This window comes from Lithobates pipiens, unplaced genomic scaffold (genome assembly GCF_037356315.1).
Source record: "Lithobates pipiens isolate NorthernLeopardFrog02 unplaced genomic scaffold, aLitPip1_a1.2 Scaffold_3, whole genome shotgun sequence".
In the NCBI taxonomy this organism is placed as follows: Eukaryota; Metazoa; Chordata; class Amphibia; order Anura; family Ranidae; genus Lithobates; species Lithobates pipiens.
Window position 1 is genome coordinate 258665763 of NW_027507790.1, and position 16982 is coordinate 258682744.

General features: G+C 45.0%; 1 protein-coding gene across 1 annotated transcript in view; it reads left to right on the top strand.

Moving 5' to 3' along the window:
* SYT4 (synaptotagmin 4) overlaps window positions 1–16982 on the top strand; it is a 65822-nt gene that overhangs the window by 16744 nt on the left and 32096 nt on the right. The window contains exon 3 of the mRNA XM_077463086.1: window positions 4186–4306. Within this exon, the coding sequence (XP_077319212.1) occupies window positions 4186–4306 (121 nt within the window). The remainder of the gene's footprint in view (window positions 1–4185; window positions 4307–16982) is intronic.

The window sequence follows — 16982 nt, forward strand, 5'->3', positions numbered from 1 at the left end:
ACGTAGAACTACAGTAGAACCTTGGTTAACGAGTAACGCGGATAACGAGCGCTTTGAAAGACAATCAACTTTTTTTTTCTTAATTCTGACTCGGTTCGCGAAATGTTGTCTCGCAAAACGAGCAGAATTCAAGCCAATGGGTTGCGCAGTACCGCATTTGGCCAGAGGTGCGGAGGTGTCGGTTACGCTCGGAACGGTTCAGAGCTGTTCGGAAATACTCGGAATCATTTGGAAACACTCCATTCCCGAGTGTTTCCGAGCCTTTCCGAATTTAGCTGGGCTGTCCCCAAGTATTTCCGAGGCTCTCTGGCACCCCTTCCCCCCACCTCTTGCGACACGCGGTACTGCATGCAATAGAAGTCAATGTGGAACGAATTATCTTCGTTTCCATTGACTTCTATGGGGAAACTCGCTTTGATATACGAGTGCTTTGGATTACAAGCAGTCTCCTAGAACAGATTATGCTCGTAATCCCAGGTTCCACTGTATACGCAAAACTTCTTTTTTTTTTTTTCATTTTAGATAGAGCAAGGGAGGGTTACAACCCCTGTCAGTTTGTGTTTCAGCTGGGCTGTCCCCAAGTATTTCCGAGGCTCTCCGGCACCCCTCCCCCCCCACCTCTTGCGACACGCGGTACTGCATGCAATAGAAGTCAATGTGGAACGAATTATCGTAGTTTCCATTGACTTCTATGGGGAAACTCGCTTTGATATACGAGTGCTTCAGTCAGTTTGTGTTTCGCCAGCAGTGTCTCATTGCGGAGATTTCCCTTCACTTCCTGTCCTTCCTGCCAAATTAGGAAGTGAGAGGAAATCCTTGCAAATTAAGGGAATCCCTTGGGGACCTCCCATGTCACCAGAACCAAGTGTCCCCATTGGAGGATTTCCCCACTATTACTTTTCTGGGGGACAACCCACAATTTGGGATTTTCTTTTACGTTCACTTTAATGAGATTGGTAAACAGGAGAAAGAGAGAGGGTGAATCTCCCTAATGGGAGCGCAGACAGTAATAAAAACTGACAGGGGTTCTAATCCATCTCCATATCCAAAACTAAAAAAAAAAAAAGTTTTACCTTTAGTTCTACACTTTAATAACAGTTCTGTTTTCTTGATTTTTAACCAGTTTGGCCCCAAAAGGTTTCACCCCCTTAATGACCAGGCCATTTTTTGCGATACGGCACTGTGTCGATTTAACTGACAATTGCACGGTCATACAATGCTGCACCCAATCAAAATTGATGTTGTTTTTTCCCCACAAATAGAGCTTTCTTTTGGTGGTATTTGATCACCTCTGCGGTTTTTATCTTTTGCGCTATAAAGAAAAAAAGACAGACAATTATGAAAAACAATATTTTTTACTTTCTGTTATAAAACATCCAATAATTAAAAAAATAAAAAAACAAAATTTCTTCATTCATTTAGGCCAATATGTATTCTGCTACATATTTTTGGTAAAAAAAAAAAAATCCCAATAAGTGTTTATTGATTGGTTTATGCAAAAGTTATCACGTTTACAAACTATGGGATATTTTTATGGCATTTTTATTTTTACTAGTAATGACAGCGATCAGCGATTTTTTTATCAGGACCGCTACATTGCGGCGGACAAATCGGACACTAAGGCCGCGTACACACGGGCGGACTGTCTGACGGACTTGGTCCGCTGAAACATGTTTCAGCGGACAATCCGCTCGTGTGTGGGCTTCAGCGGACTTTTTCGGCAGACAGTCTGGCGGACTAAGGCCGCGTACACACGGGCGGACTGTCTGCCCAACTTAGTCCGCTGAAACGTGTTTCAGCGGACAATCCGCTCGTGTGTGGGCTTCAGCGGACTTTTTCAGCGGACAGTCTGACGGACTAAGTCTTTCGGAATTTCCGTAATTTTGTCCGTCCAAACTTGGTTTCAGCGGACAGTCCGCTCGTGAGTAGGCAAGTTGGACGGACTAAGTATGGGGCATGCTCAGAAAGCATTTACACGGCCGAAGGTTGCATTGCAGTGTATTGGACGTCGTATTTCTAGTCCCGTCGTACGTGCTGTACACGTCATCGTGCAAGCTTTCGGCGGACTGTCTGTTCATCGTGTGTGGTCAAGTCCGTTCATTCGAAAGTAGGACGGATTGTCTGTCGGATTGTCGGACGGACTTAGTTGGGCGGACAATCCTCTCGTGTGTACGCGGCCTAAGTGACACAGTGATCAGGGCTAAAAAAAAATGCACTGTCACTGTACTAATGACACTGGCAGGGAAGGGGGTTAACATCAGGGGCAATCAATGGGTTAAAGTTGAAGTCCATGCAAAATTGAACATCCCAGCATCTATTGACACCGGGGATCTAACACAAACCTCTCTATCCCTGTAAAGAAGAAATGAGCATACTTACCTTTATGGGAGCCGATCTGACCGGATCCCACGCTGAGCTCTCTGTGTAGGCCGGTGCAGAGGAGACGGAGAACAATGGAAGCCCCATAGTAAGTCTATGAGTGACGTCACTTCCCATTCATTTCACAGCTGTTGTCGTCCGTGTCCTCTGCAGAGCTTCCGCCGCTGGAGATCCGGTCAGATCAAAAAGGTATGTACAGTATACTCATCTTTTCTTTACAGGGATAGAGAGGTTAGTGTTGGATCTGTGGTGTCTATAGATGCAGGGATGTTAGATTTTGCATGGGCTTCCAACTTTAAGTGTACTCCCAGGGGGTGCTTTCTAATTGTGTGGGGGATGGTTTGACTGGAGGAAATCAGAGATCCGTGTTTCTGCTTAGCAGAAACACAAGATCTCTATTTTCCTCTCTGATAGAACAGCGGTCTGCCTTGTTTACATAGGTAGACCGGCGCTTTGCCTTTCATGTCAACGATTGGCAGGTCCTGGCAGACATTGCGTCCGCCAGGACCTGCTGATTGTCTCCCCGCTGTGTCCAATCACAGCAGGGGCAGGTCCTGACGGCGGACCCTGAACAATGTGCAGGTACGTTGTTTTGCGCAGCCGGGGGGCCCTGCCGCAGTAAATGTGCGGGTGTGTGGTCCGGAAGCGGTTAAATACGCTGCCTTCCCCACACCTCCCAGCTTTTTCAGATGGGAATGAGGGACCCCTATCAGCAAAAGTAGGCAGGCATAGGACACACCCCTTGCCACGCTCCCTTAAAGGAGAATTGTACCAAAAAAACAACAAGATTGGTTAAACCCACAAGTGATTATTTTTTTTTTTTACCACTACTATTCCTTTATATTGGCTTTTGGAATTTACAAATGCAGCAATTTAGTAATCGGATGAAAGGTTTAGCGCTGGAAAACACTTTTTGATAGATAAAAAGTGTATTTTATACACAACTATATAGATCAGACCAAAACGAGGGACAAATGAGGAGGAATGAGGGACAGGAGGATATTGATCCAAGTCAGGGACAGTCCCTCCAAATCAGGGACAGTTGGGAGCTATGCCTTCCCTAATGCCTCCCCCCTCCTTTACCCCTTATCAATATGATAATGACAGTTTTCAAAAGAAACCTTTCTGTTTTCATTAGAGACCTTGTTTTATACCCAGCGATGTCATCACTGGGTCTCTGAGCTTCTCTATGTAAGGCAAACAGATTGTGGCTGGTGGGAGGGGCTGGCGGGGTACAGAGCTTCCTGAAGACGTCACAACACCATGCCTTAGTACTCCTCTATAGCCCTTGGTCCTGATGCAATAGGTGGGTTGGCTGTTGGGAGGAGATATGCAAATATCCAAACGCCTTGATGGGTGGCTGTCCGCATGCAGGAGTGGGCGTTCCCATACCCCCCAACATTTTGAGATGGGAATGAGAGACACCTACTAGCAAAAGTATGCAGGCATAGGACACGCCCACTGCCCCGCCCCTTGAAGGAGAATTAACTATAAAAAAAAAGATTAGTTAAATCCACAAGGGCTTTTTTTTAACCACTACTATTCCTTTATATTGGCTTTTACATTTTACAAATACTGCCGTTTCTAATGCATATTCTGAGAAGCTCACAGTGTGCACTGAAAGCAGAATCAGAAGTTTCAGTACAGAAGAGGAGCCGCTACAAGTGCAAGAGTCCAAAACTGGATTGTATGTGTCACAATCGAGTTACTGCTGTTGGTGTGAGAGACTTGTGGGCCACGTAGAGCGCTCCCTGGGTTACATGTGTGGAACTGCAAGTTTAACGGAGTGTCTTTCTTTGATTGCAGAAGTCGGCAGGACGTGGAGAATTGCTGATCTCTCTCTGTTACCAGTCTACTACAAACACCTTAACGGTGGTGGTGCTGAAGGCGCGTCACCTCCCCAAAGCTGACACATCGGGATTGTCAGGTACTCCTTCATTTTATTCGTTTTTTTTTTTGGTATTCAGATATTGGCATGTCATTTGTGTTCAAATGTCTCAGAGCTACTGATTTCTTCAGAAATACAGTATGTGTGTCACCTACCTGTTGGTGGAGCTTGAGGAGACAACGGTGATTGTCTCTTCCACAATTCCCATACGAGCCCCCCCTGGTGGCATAGACAGGGACTGCTAGGGCAACACAATGGTGAGAGCGCCAGAATGTTGGTGCTGCAAACTTGAATCTGGAGATAGAGGGATAGAGAGAAAAAAAATGCGCCGCTTCAGGTCTGTCCAGTACTATCCACTTGACCCCCAGGCCTTTTCTGGCACTTTTTCTTTCTGTGTAACAATGTTTTTTTTTGGTTTTTTTTGCTAAAACGTTTCTTAGAACCCCCCAAACATTATCAATTTTTTTAACGCAGGGGCACTAGAGAATAAATTGGTGGGTGTCGGCCATTTTTTTATGTCACGTTGTCATGTTATGTCATATATGTTTTTGAATTTTAATGTAAAAAACACAATACATAACCCAATTTTTTGGTAAAAAAATATAAAAGATGATGTTACACCGAGTAAATAGATACCAAACATGTCAAGCTTTGCCAAATCACATACCTGTACGTCATTTGACTTCAAGTGGTTGTACCGGGGTGATCCCACCGGGAGACCCGAGCAACCAGTCGGCACATCCGTCGGCTGGCCAGAGACCCAAACAAATCTGGAATTGGCTTTGATCGGGTCTCGGGATATGGTAACCCAGAAGCAACGTCATGACATCACTTCCGGTTTACTGGAACCTTAGAGGCGCCAGTCTTAAAAAATTGAAAGTATTAAAAAATGCCGGTCTTGAATGCTTTCAAGTGCAAAGGAGGGGCTTGGGGCCTTTTAGATCCCTCCATATAGAGTACCTGTCACCACCTATTACTGTCACAAGGGATGTTTATACTACTTGTGACTAGGGATGAGCCGAACACTCCTTCCCCCCCCCCCCCCCCCGGTTCGCACCAGAACTATACGAACAGGCAAAAAATTTGCGTGCACCTCGTTAAATTCTACGGGGCACAAATGTGAAAAATCAAAAGTGCTAATTTTAAAGGCTTATATGCAAGTTATTGCCATAAAAAGTGTTTGGGGACCTGGGCCCCTTCCCCAGGAGACATGTATCAATGCAAAAAAAAAAACAAACAATAGTTTTTTCTGGAGCAGTGATTTTAATAATGCTTAAAGTGAAACAATAAAAATGAAATATTCCTTTAAATATCGTGCCTGAGGGGTCCCCTTAGCCTGCCTGTAAAGTAGTGCATCTGTCTCATGTGTTTTACTGTGCCGCAGCAAAATTACATTTCTAAAGGAAAAATTTTAATTCAAACTTGCTCACCGCTGTAATGCATTGTAAGGGAAAAAAAATTGTGTGGGTTGCCCCCCCCCCAGTCCATATCAGGCCCTTTGGGTCTGGTATGTATTAAGGGGAGCTCCATGGCAAAATAAAAAAACAAATTGCCGTGGGGTCCCCCCAATATCCATACTGGTCCCTTATCTGAGCATGCAGCCTGGAGGACAGGATATGGGGGCAGGCATGCGCCCACCCCCCCAAACCATACCAGGTCACATGCCCTCAACATAGGGAGAGTGCTTTGGAGACAAGGGCCTCATCCCCACAACCCTTGCCTGGTGGTTGGGGGGTCTATGGGCCGGGGGCTTATCGGAAAATATTAAACCCCCCTTTAACAAGGGGACCCCAGATCACACCCCCTCCCTATGTGAATGGGTAGGGGTACATTGTACCCCTACCCATTCATCAAAAAAGTGTCAAAAAGTAAAAAAAAACACAAAAGACAGTTTTCGACAATTCCTTAATAAAAAAGAAGGTGTCCATCAATCTTCAATCACGGCGCCGACGGACCCGACAAATAGAAAAAATAAATAAAATCCGCCTCGATGGGAGGTGCCGACTGCTGTCTTTTAGAGGTGCCAGCTGTTATAAAGGCAAGAACGGGGCCACCCGCTGACGTAACCAAATGACCCCGCCCCATCTGACGGCACATGACAAGTGCATGCTTTGGCCAGTCATCAGATGTCAATGCACTGCGATCTCGCAGCGCATTATGGGGCGTGCCGCGGCGCTTGAATTTCCAAAAGAACACCCCATGTTCGAGTCGAGCCGCAGTGTGTCAGGTTATCACTTCCAGTTCCCTATATCATAGGGACAAACAAAGCAGTCTTTGATTGTCTCTGTGACTAGCCAGAGGAAGCGCCAGCTGGTCAATCGAGTATCCTGAATTTTTTTTATTAGGCTATTCTCTTTCCGGGTCAAATGTTATTTGTTCATACAGAATAGACTGAATCAGTAAAATGTATTATGGCCAGTAGATGGAGCTGATGATCATAGGAAATAAATATATTTTACTATGAATGTCAGCTCCATCTAGTGGCTATAATGTGGTATGTTCCTAATTTGCTCTATTCTGTATGAATGAATAACATTCGACCTGGAGAGGAAATAGCTGAATAACATTTGATTTTTTGCCCCTATTTTCACAGAATGAATGTACATGCAGTTTCACAGGAAAATAACTTTGCAACTACCATTAAATATCGCTCAGTTCGTTTTTTTTTATTTTTTTGCTAGCTGTGCACTGGCAGTGAAAAGACTCTTGCACAAGGGGGACTGGACCCATTCAAAATAATTGTTGCCATATTTCCTCCACCCAGGCAGCCCAGGTGCAGGGTACAGCCTCCCACTGACGTGATTGGCTGTGCACCGCTGTACTCGAGTATGCTGGGCTGTTTAATTTTCCCCACACTCATGAAGCAAGGCAGTGGGCTTAGCGTGTGTGAAGCCCTGACTGACCGCATACCCTGGTTCAAGTTTGGGGAGTGGTAAAACCAAGGCTTAACCCAGTTGCATCGGGAGGGGGGGAGGCTGACCGGGGTTATAGCCCCGAGTGGGCCCCCAAAAAGCCCCGGGTCTGGTATTGGTTAGTGACAATTATTAGCCCCGAGTTCCATTGCAGGCTGCATTGATGGGCACTGGTGAGGCTGCATTGATGGGCACTGGTGAGGCTGCGTTGATGGCCATTGGTGAGGCTGAGCTGATGGGCACTGGTGAGGTTGCATTGATGGGCACTGGTGAGGTTGCAGTGATGGGCATTGGTAAGGCTCAGCTGATGGGCACCGGTGAGGCTGCATTGATGGGTACTGGTAAGGATGCATTGATGGGCACTGATCAGGCTGCACTGATGGGCCCTGGTGACGCTGCACTGATGGGCACCGATCAGCCAGCTGAAATCAGCCCTCAGTCCAGCCTGAGTATGCTGACTTTGGCACTGAGCTGATGGGCACTGGTGAGTCTGCATTGGTGGGCACTGGTGAGTCTGCATTGGTGGGCACTGGTGAGGCTGCAGTGATGGGCATTGGTGAGGCTGCATTGATGGGCACTGATGAGTCTGCATTGATGGATACTGGTGAGGCTGCACAGATGGGCACTGGTGAGGCTGCATTGATGGGCACTGGTGAGGCTGAGCTGATGAGCACTGATCAGGCTGCAGTGATGAGCATTGGTAAGGCTGAGCTGATGGGCACTGTTGACGCTGCATTGATGGGCACTGGTGAGGCTGCAGTGATGGGCATTGGCGAGGCTGTATTGATGGGCACTGATCAGGCTGAATTGATGAACCCTCAGCCCAGGCTCAGTTTGCTGTCACTGAGGCATGCTGGACAGCACTGGAACAGGCCTCAGCCCAGCCAGGCAGCAAACAGCAAGTGAGCTGACCCCCCCCCCCCCCCCCAGCTATGGTGGTGGGCTTGGGCTGGACTTACTTTAAAATGTGGGTGGGGTTATGAAATTTACCTGGTCTTTTTCCCACCTAGCAACACCTCTGGCTCAACCACCTTGTTTTACCACCCCTTAGCCTTGTAAACAAAGTCGTAGGGTAACATGCTCACTCACCATACTGTATCTATGGAGGAGCAGCATTGTCACAGTCAATTTGTTAAGACTACAGAACACTCCCCCGTTACTTTTCTCCTTTTCATGTAGCATATGAGCTAGAGTGATATCTTACTTTTGAGCTTCATGATGTCTGTTCATTCTATGTTTGACTCTTCTGGAGTTCATATCAGTAAAATGTGGCATAAAAAATATTACAAAAAGTCATATTTCAATATTGACAGGAGTGGCCCTTAAAAATCAGATGGGTTTATCAATTTTCTTATAAAGATGTGGTAGAGTTTGAGTCATCATTTTATAATTATGGTTCAAATGACCCTGTACCCCATCCGCAAGGCATAGCAATACAAGATGCCTTAATAAACCTCTATAAACCTCTTCTGTGCCACTCTTTGATTTAATTTTGCTTTGTTTCATGGGCCGGACTCCATGGCTGAGCCCTGACACTCGCCATTCTGGTGGCCAAAAAGTACTCTTTCCGGAAATGGGAATGGTTTTCCCCGAGCCATGAATTCAGAGAAAGCAAATGTATGTCAGGGGCTGATGAAGATGCACTGGTGGGCACCGAAGGGACTGCACTGATGGGCACTGATGAGGTTGCACTGATGGTTACTGATATGCTTTTGGCACTTGGTATCCACTTTTAATGTATAGAGAGGAAGAGGTGAAGCTCTAAAAGGAAATGGTGGAGCCTAAAGAGGAAGGGGTGTGGTTTACAGATGACAGGGTGGGTCTTAAACAGGAATGGGTGTGGCCTTGACAGGAAGGGGTGGGTCATGTTTAAATTAGGAGGTGCACAAGTTTAGTCAGGCCTAGGGCAACACAAAACCTAAATACACCACTTGGCTGATTAGTTCTATATATAAAACGTTGAAACAATACAAAAACATCTCATTTAATTATACCGTGTGACCCTTCTTTTAGACATCAGTAAGAAGTACTCACCAAGCCCCCTTTATGACCTCTATGCCCAGCTGAAGTCCTTGTTTTACTGCTGAAAATAATCAACACTTCCTGGAGTGTTGGATCATTCAGGTCAAGCCCCCCTCTATTCTATCAATGTTCCCTCGGCTCCCAGCAAAGCTTTGAGTGATCCACAGAAACTGGGAACAAGAGCAGGGATCAGGAGCGAGTGCCATTAAAGGGCATGAGCAAGATCCTGTTGCTGTGACCTGTTATATCAAAAACAGGATTTTTGGTTTGTTGCAGCCATTTTACTGGTATAACTCTACCCCATCAGATTCCCTTTCAAGTGTAATGGCCCTGGTTCACCTGCTGATGGCAATGTGGTTCCCGGAAGGAAAGTTGTAGTCCCAGTGTCCACCAGCGGGCGTCTCCCAGCAGCCAGCAGTTCCTAGTAACCAGTCTCCATTTGATGCTGGTTGCTGGAAGGGTACTTAAGTCCCTCTTCTGCTGATACACCTTGCATCAGTGTTTACTTTGCTTGCTATGCTAAGTCAGATGCTGCTGCCATTCTTGATCTTGATCTTGCTCTCGTTCTGCATCTTTTATTATGCACCCTGCTGCCTTATATCTGCTCCCCTTGTACCCGATCCCAGTCCTGGTGGTTCCTCCTTCCTTGCATCTCCAGCATTTCCTGCGAACTGTGCTCCTCATCTTGGTCATATTGTATACCGTATAGTAAGTTTGTTAGGCTTCCGAATTTTGGTTATATGGTTGTAGGTCATTTGTATTTTTTTTTCTTTGCTGTTCTTTGCTGTGCTGATGTGTGCATGTCTTTTGTTTTATTACTAAATTAATGAATTTACTTTACTGTATAGAGTCTGGTCTCGGGTTCTAAGTGTAGCCAAGCAGATCTGTCCATTATTGCTGCAGATTCCTGACAAATGCCTTATCTGGCATATGCTTCTCTGTGTCCATTCAAACATCAAGCAGATAATATTGAGCCCCGATAAAGGAAAGCATGTTTGGCCTGAAAAGGAATTGGGCGTTATATGATAATTTTATGAAAAATTAAAGCACCTCTGGACTATTTTAACCATTGGTCCTGTGCTCGTTCAATTTCTACATGCCTTAAGTCATTACTCACTGAAGAAAAGCCTAATTCCACACCAGCAGCCTTACCAGAGCAAATGATCTCATAAAATAAATATGGCCTTTCCATGCTCACAAAATTAAAAAGCTTTGAAATCCCAATGTTTCTGTTATGATTATGACCCTGCGCTCACCCCCTGTGATCAGGCTCACCTGTGGTTTGGAGTCTAAGCACCAACTGGTTTTACCTAGCTTCAGCTAGTGGAAATGGGTTTCGTTGCATGCTGGTACCAGGTTGTTGTTCCCAGGATCCCCCCACCATGGGGTGAGTGGGAACAAAGAGGCTACACTGTACACTAGTGGACCATCAGGAGAATAGTCATATCCAGTCAGGGGTTGAGGCAGGCTGCGATCAAGATAGAAGTTGTATACAGGCAGGGGTCGAGACAGGTGGCAAACAAGAGAGCAGTCAGGACAATCCAAGTCAGCAACAGTCAGACAATCTCACAGGTAAGCATTATACCTCTTCTGAAACAAAGAGTACCCGGTGAGAAGACATAGCACTAGCCAACTCCAGGGCTAATGTTTAAATGCTCCTCTGAGTCTGAGAAAAAGGATCACTGGCAGTCCTTTGTGAGAACCATTAAAAGTCCTGACGGGGATTTTTGTGAGCAGAATTGGAAGATTTTGTGGTTGCCATAGGAGGTACTGGCAGAGATACTGAAAGTCCTGGCAGGGATTCTGTGAGCAGCATTGGAAGATTTTGTGGATGCCATAGGAAGTACTGGCAGGGATACTGAAAGTCTTGGCAGGGATTTTGTGAGCAGCATTGGAGGTTTCTGTGGGTGCCATAAGAAGTACTGGCAGGGATACTGAAAGTCCTGGCAGGGATTCTGTAAGCAGCATTGGAAGATTTTGTGGGTGCAAAAGGAAGTACTGGTAGGGAACTGGAAGTCCTGGCAGAGATTCTGTGAGCAGCATTGGAAGTACTGGCAGGAATTATGTGACTCCCAATGCATGTCCTAGTGAACCTGGAAGTCCCAGGAGTCCTGGAAACTCAACAGCCTCCTTGATATATCTTTTTGGAGTCTGAGACAAGATGGCACCACCCAGCAGCAAATGGACAGTGTTTTGTGACCTATGGACGTAGGCACTTTTCCAAGACAACACATGTCTACAGTTATCTGGACTGACTTACAGTTAATAAAAGAAACGTGAAGTCATTATAAATATTAGTCTATATCAGCCTTTTATTCCACCTTCAACCTTCAAAATTTTCCAACTCTTCATACATTCAACCTTTTCGATGCTGGGGAACCCTTGAGCTAATTGTCCGGTCTCAGCTCAGCAAATCCCTGCTAAAAATTACTATATTTACAGCACATGATATATTTGTGTGATGGTCAGTGGGAAGTAGACTTGTGCAATTAGTTTCGTAACGAATCGAAATTCGGCCGAATTTTGCATCTTTCGGACATTCGGATGCATCCGAATGTCTGAATAAAAAAAACTAATAACAACGAATACGAAAGAAATATAACGAATAAATTCGAATGAATTCGACATGATTCGGGAATTCTTTAAAGATCTAATGAAACAAAAGGTCAGCTCAAAGTAAATCTTATAGTCCAATCAGCTAATTAATTTTGTGCCGGAGGTTGGATTACTGGCAAAGTGCATTCCTGAGTGAGAAGGGTGTTGTATTGTATTTGAGCCGAGGAGAAGAGACGTTGTCATTGTGTGTGTGTTAAAAGATTCAATAAACAAACGACTTTCCAAACTACGAATCATTATCACGAATGTCTATACATACATAAATAGCGAATTTCAACGAATACGAACGAATGAATTCGACACTCTACGAATAATAACAAATTATCCGAAAACGTATTAATGTAACATAACGAATATAACAGAACGAAATGATGTATTTTACGAATGACAACGAACCGAAACTAAACAAAATTTTCCGTTGTGCACAAGTCTAGTGGGAAGAATGCCCTTTGGTGGTCATTGAGAGGAATTATCCCCATACAAATAGCTAAGAAGAGAAATGGTGTCACTTGGAACCCCTCTGAGGCCGCGTACACACGCGGGGACTGTTCGCTCAACTTTGTCCGTCAAACAGTTTCAGCGAACAGTCCGCTCAAAATTAGCATGGACGGACTTGCCCACACACGACGAACGAACAGTTTGCTGAAACCGTGCGCGATGACGTGAACGGCACGTACGACGGGACGGAAAATACGACGTCCTATATACTGCATTACAGGGGTCAAGTCCTGGGGAAAAAAGTGTGGGAACTCCCACCCAAGATCCACTCCCCTACCAAAAAAAAAAAAAAAAAGATACGCTCATATGCATATATATATTTCACATAAAATACAGTGACTGCAAATGCGACATGCTACAAGAGATGACCAGACTGCGAATGTGACTACAGGAGATGACCAGACTGCGAATGCGACATAGTACAGGAGATGACTAGACTGCGAATGTAACTACAGGAGATGACCAGACTGCGAATGCGACTACAGGAGATGACCAGACTGCGAATGCGACATAGTACAGGAGATGACCAGACCGGGAATGAGACTACAGGAGATGACCAGACCGCGAATGCGACTACAGGAGATGACCAGACTGCGAATGCGACTACAGGAGATGATCAGACTGCGAATGCGACTACAGGAGATAACCAGAGTGCGAATGCGACTACAGGAGATGACCAGACTGCGAATGCGACTACAGGAGATGATCAGACTGCGAATGCGACTACAGGAGATGATCAGACTGCGAATGCGACTACAGGAGATGATCAGACTGCGAATGTGACTACAGGAGATGACCAGACTGCGAATGCGACTACAGGAGATGATCAGACTGCGAATGTGACTACAGGAGATGACCAGACTGCGAATGCGACTACAGGAGATGACCAGACTGCGACATAGTACAGGAGATGACCAGACCGGGAATGAGACTACAGGAGATGACCAGACTGCGAATGCGACTACAGGAGATGACCAGACTGCGAATGCGACTACAGGAGATGATCAGACTGCGAATGCGACTACAGGAGATGACCAGACTGCGAATGCGACTACAGGAGATGACCAGACTGCGAATGCGACTACAGGAGATGACCAGACTGCGAATGCGACTACAGGAGATGACCAGACTGTGAATGCGACATACTACAGGAGATGACCAGACTGCGAATGCGACTACAGGAGATGACCAGACTGCGAATGCGACTACAGGAGATGACCAGACTGCGAATGCGACTACAGGAGATGACCAGACTGTGAATGCGACTACAGGAGATGACCAGACTGTGAATGCGACATACTACAGGAGATGATCAGACTGCGAATGCGACATAGTACAGAAGATGACCAAGTAGCTAGTTTTAAAATTTAAACATGTCCTTAGCCCCTTTATGGCACCTCCTTTACATTCCTGTCCTCACCCCCTTTGTAGAACCCCCCTTCACATTCCTGCCCTGCCTCCCTTTTATATCACCCCTCCTCATTCCTTTCTGTTTCTGATACTTTCCCCCTCCCTCCTTCATAACAGCCCCCTCTTCCCTGTCTTACCTTACACAGGACACAGCAGATGACATCGGAAGTGCAGCAAAGGGATGGACAGAGGGCGGGACCTGCCCCAGTTAACTGATTGGTTGATAGAATGCAGAGCAGTTCTATTAACCAATCAGTTAACTGAGCCAGCCCCTGCCCTCCGTGCATCACTGTGCTGCTCTTCCGATGTCAGCTCTGTGAAGACAAAGCAGCTAGCAGACTGTGCTAGAGCCTCGGGCGGCTCTGGTCCTGCAAAGGGAACGGCGTTCCTGCTGTGAAAAAAGTGCGGGGACGCCGTTCCCACGCGTTCCCGCAGGACTCGAGCCCTGCTGCATTACAACTTTCGGCGTGTAAATCCTTTCTGAGCATGCGCAGGACTTAGTTTGACGAACAAGCCTACACACGAGGGGACTGTTCGCTGAAACCAAGTTTCAGCGGACAGTTTTTCGGAATTTCCGAAAAACTTTGTTCAGCAGACTGTTCGCTGAAACTGTCCGCTGAAAGCCCACACACGAGCGGACTGTCCGCCGAAACACTGTTCAGCGGACAAAGTTGGGCGAACAGTCCCCGCGTGTGTACGCGGCCTGAGTGACAGAAATTGCTCAAAACTCTGAAGGAACCCTGGGGTTTGAGTGAACCCTGTTTAAAAAAAACCCTGGTCTACATAGTCAAATGTGCAAGAAATTACAGGAAGACGATGTCTTAAATTAGCAAGGAACTCTAGCAGATCATCATACATTTTTTAATCAATGGTCTAATATGATTCTTCAGAAAAAGCATGCTCTCTGAGAAAGTTGCAAAATGCATATCTAGTCAATATTTGATTATCTAGCTATTACAGTGCATCGTAAAATGTTATAATCTCTAAGCTATGGCATATTTGAGAAAAATAACACAGCTTCTCTGAGGCTAATCACTTAGAGGAATAGTAATATGTCTACATGGATGCAAGACTTTTTCATTTGCATCTGTTCTCTGTTTTGGTTTCCAATCTTGGAATGTATGAGAGATGAATGGCTGGGAAAAGGTAATTTTTTTATTTGACCTAATCGGCAGTAAGCCTACAAGGGTAGTTACAGAGATGGATGATAAAATAGGTGGAAAGTAGGGCATGTCCTATTTCCCACATCGCTTTGGCTTCATTAGAGCATCTATTTGCAAGGTCAATCCATCATTGCTTAGCGATCGATGACCTCTACACAAGCATCCATCTCTGCCTTATACCCCGATCAAGGCCTAGTAATAAAAATGGACATATCGATATGGCCTATCGCAACAAGCATACCTAGTGCTTGAAATGTTTCAAAGTCAAATGACAATCTACTTTAAATATCTTTATTATGTTTAGATTTTTCTGTTAGGCAACTATTATTGTTTTATTGTCTATTGTCATTTCCTAGAAGTATATAAGCTCTGGAACGGATGTTAAGTTATAATTATTATTTTATTCACTTTGAATACACAATTTTTTTTTTTTTGCATAAACATCTAACATGGGGCATAAATACCTATGATGTCACAGACCACTATGGATTTTGTAAAGCGAGAGCATTGTAGAAGCTTTTTGCCTTCAAACTGTCTTTCTTATTGAATCTCCACACCTACCCATGGGAACAGAGCAAGTAGAAAGGGAGAGGAAGGAGTATAGGAGTCCGAAACACTCAATTGTGGGTTAAAATCTTATTTTTAAGCTTTGCAAACATTTTTTTTTTTTTTAACGGAGCAGTTAAAATTAGACAGATAAACATATAAAGAACTTCCAACATATAGGGCATTCCCATGATGTCACAGATTTTCTAAAGTGAGATCATGGTAGAAGCTGTTTGCCTTCAAACATTCTTTCTTATTGAACTTCCATACCTACCTATTTGAACACAGCAGTAGGAAAGGAGAGCAAGAAGTATAGGAGTCTGACAAACATTTGTAGTTTAATATGTTACAATTAGCTCTGCAAACATCTTTTTTTTTTTTTTTACCACAACAACTAAAAGTAGATAGATAAACATATAAAGACCATCAAACATATAGGGCAAACCCAAGATGTCACAGAACATTACAGATTTTCTAAAGAAAGAGCATGATAGAAGCTGTTTTCCTTCAAACATTCTTTCTTATTGAACGTCCATACCTAACCATAGGAACAGTAGAAAAGGAAGGGGAAGGAGTATAGGGGTCTAACAAACTCAGTTGTGTGTTAACATTTTCTTTTTGAGCTTTGGAAACATTTTTTTTTTTAACTGAGCAGCTAAAAGTAGACAGGTAAACATATAAAGAATATCTAACATATAGGACATACCCATAATGGCACAGATTTCCTAAAGTGAGAGCATGGTAGAAGCTGTTTGCCTTTAAACTCGCTTTCTTATTAAACTTCCATATCTACCCATTTGGATAGCGCAATAGGAAGGGTGAGCAAGGTGTATAGGAGTGTGATAAACTCAGTTGTGTTTAACCACTTCCCACCCGGCCAATGCATATATACGGCCGGGTGGGAGCCGTCTACTCCTGATAGGACGTTCCTTAATGTCATTCAGAAGTAGCGGGATCGCGCGCGCCCGTGCCCGCGCAGCGGGCGCGATCCCGATGTGCTCGTGTCACCCGGACACGGCACATCTGAGATCGGCAGGAGGGCTCTGTGATTGGCCCTCCTGATCACATGACGGCCGTGTCCAATCAAGCTAGGCAATCGGCTCTCCTCTCCTCACACGGAAGTCATTGCTGGGGAGAGGAGAGCAGAACGCTGCAGCCGGCTGATGATCAGTGAGTATGGGCTGCTTTTTACAGCTTTTTACTCACTGATCATCAGTCTAGTGTCAACACACAACACACCACACAGTACAAACACAGTCCCCACATATGTCCCCAAACCACACATGTCCCCAAAACATACATGTCCCCAAATAATAAAAACACATGTCCCTAATAATAAAAACATGTCCCCCACATATGTCCCACTAAAATCACATGTCCCAATGATTATCTGCACACATATGTACGTGATCACCTGCACACATATGTACATGATCATTTGCGTACATATGTCCGTGATCACACAAACCAATTATTATACAGTTAACGGAATTTTTTTTACCAAAAACATGTAGCAGAATACATTTTGGCTTAAAGCGGAGGTCCACC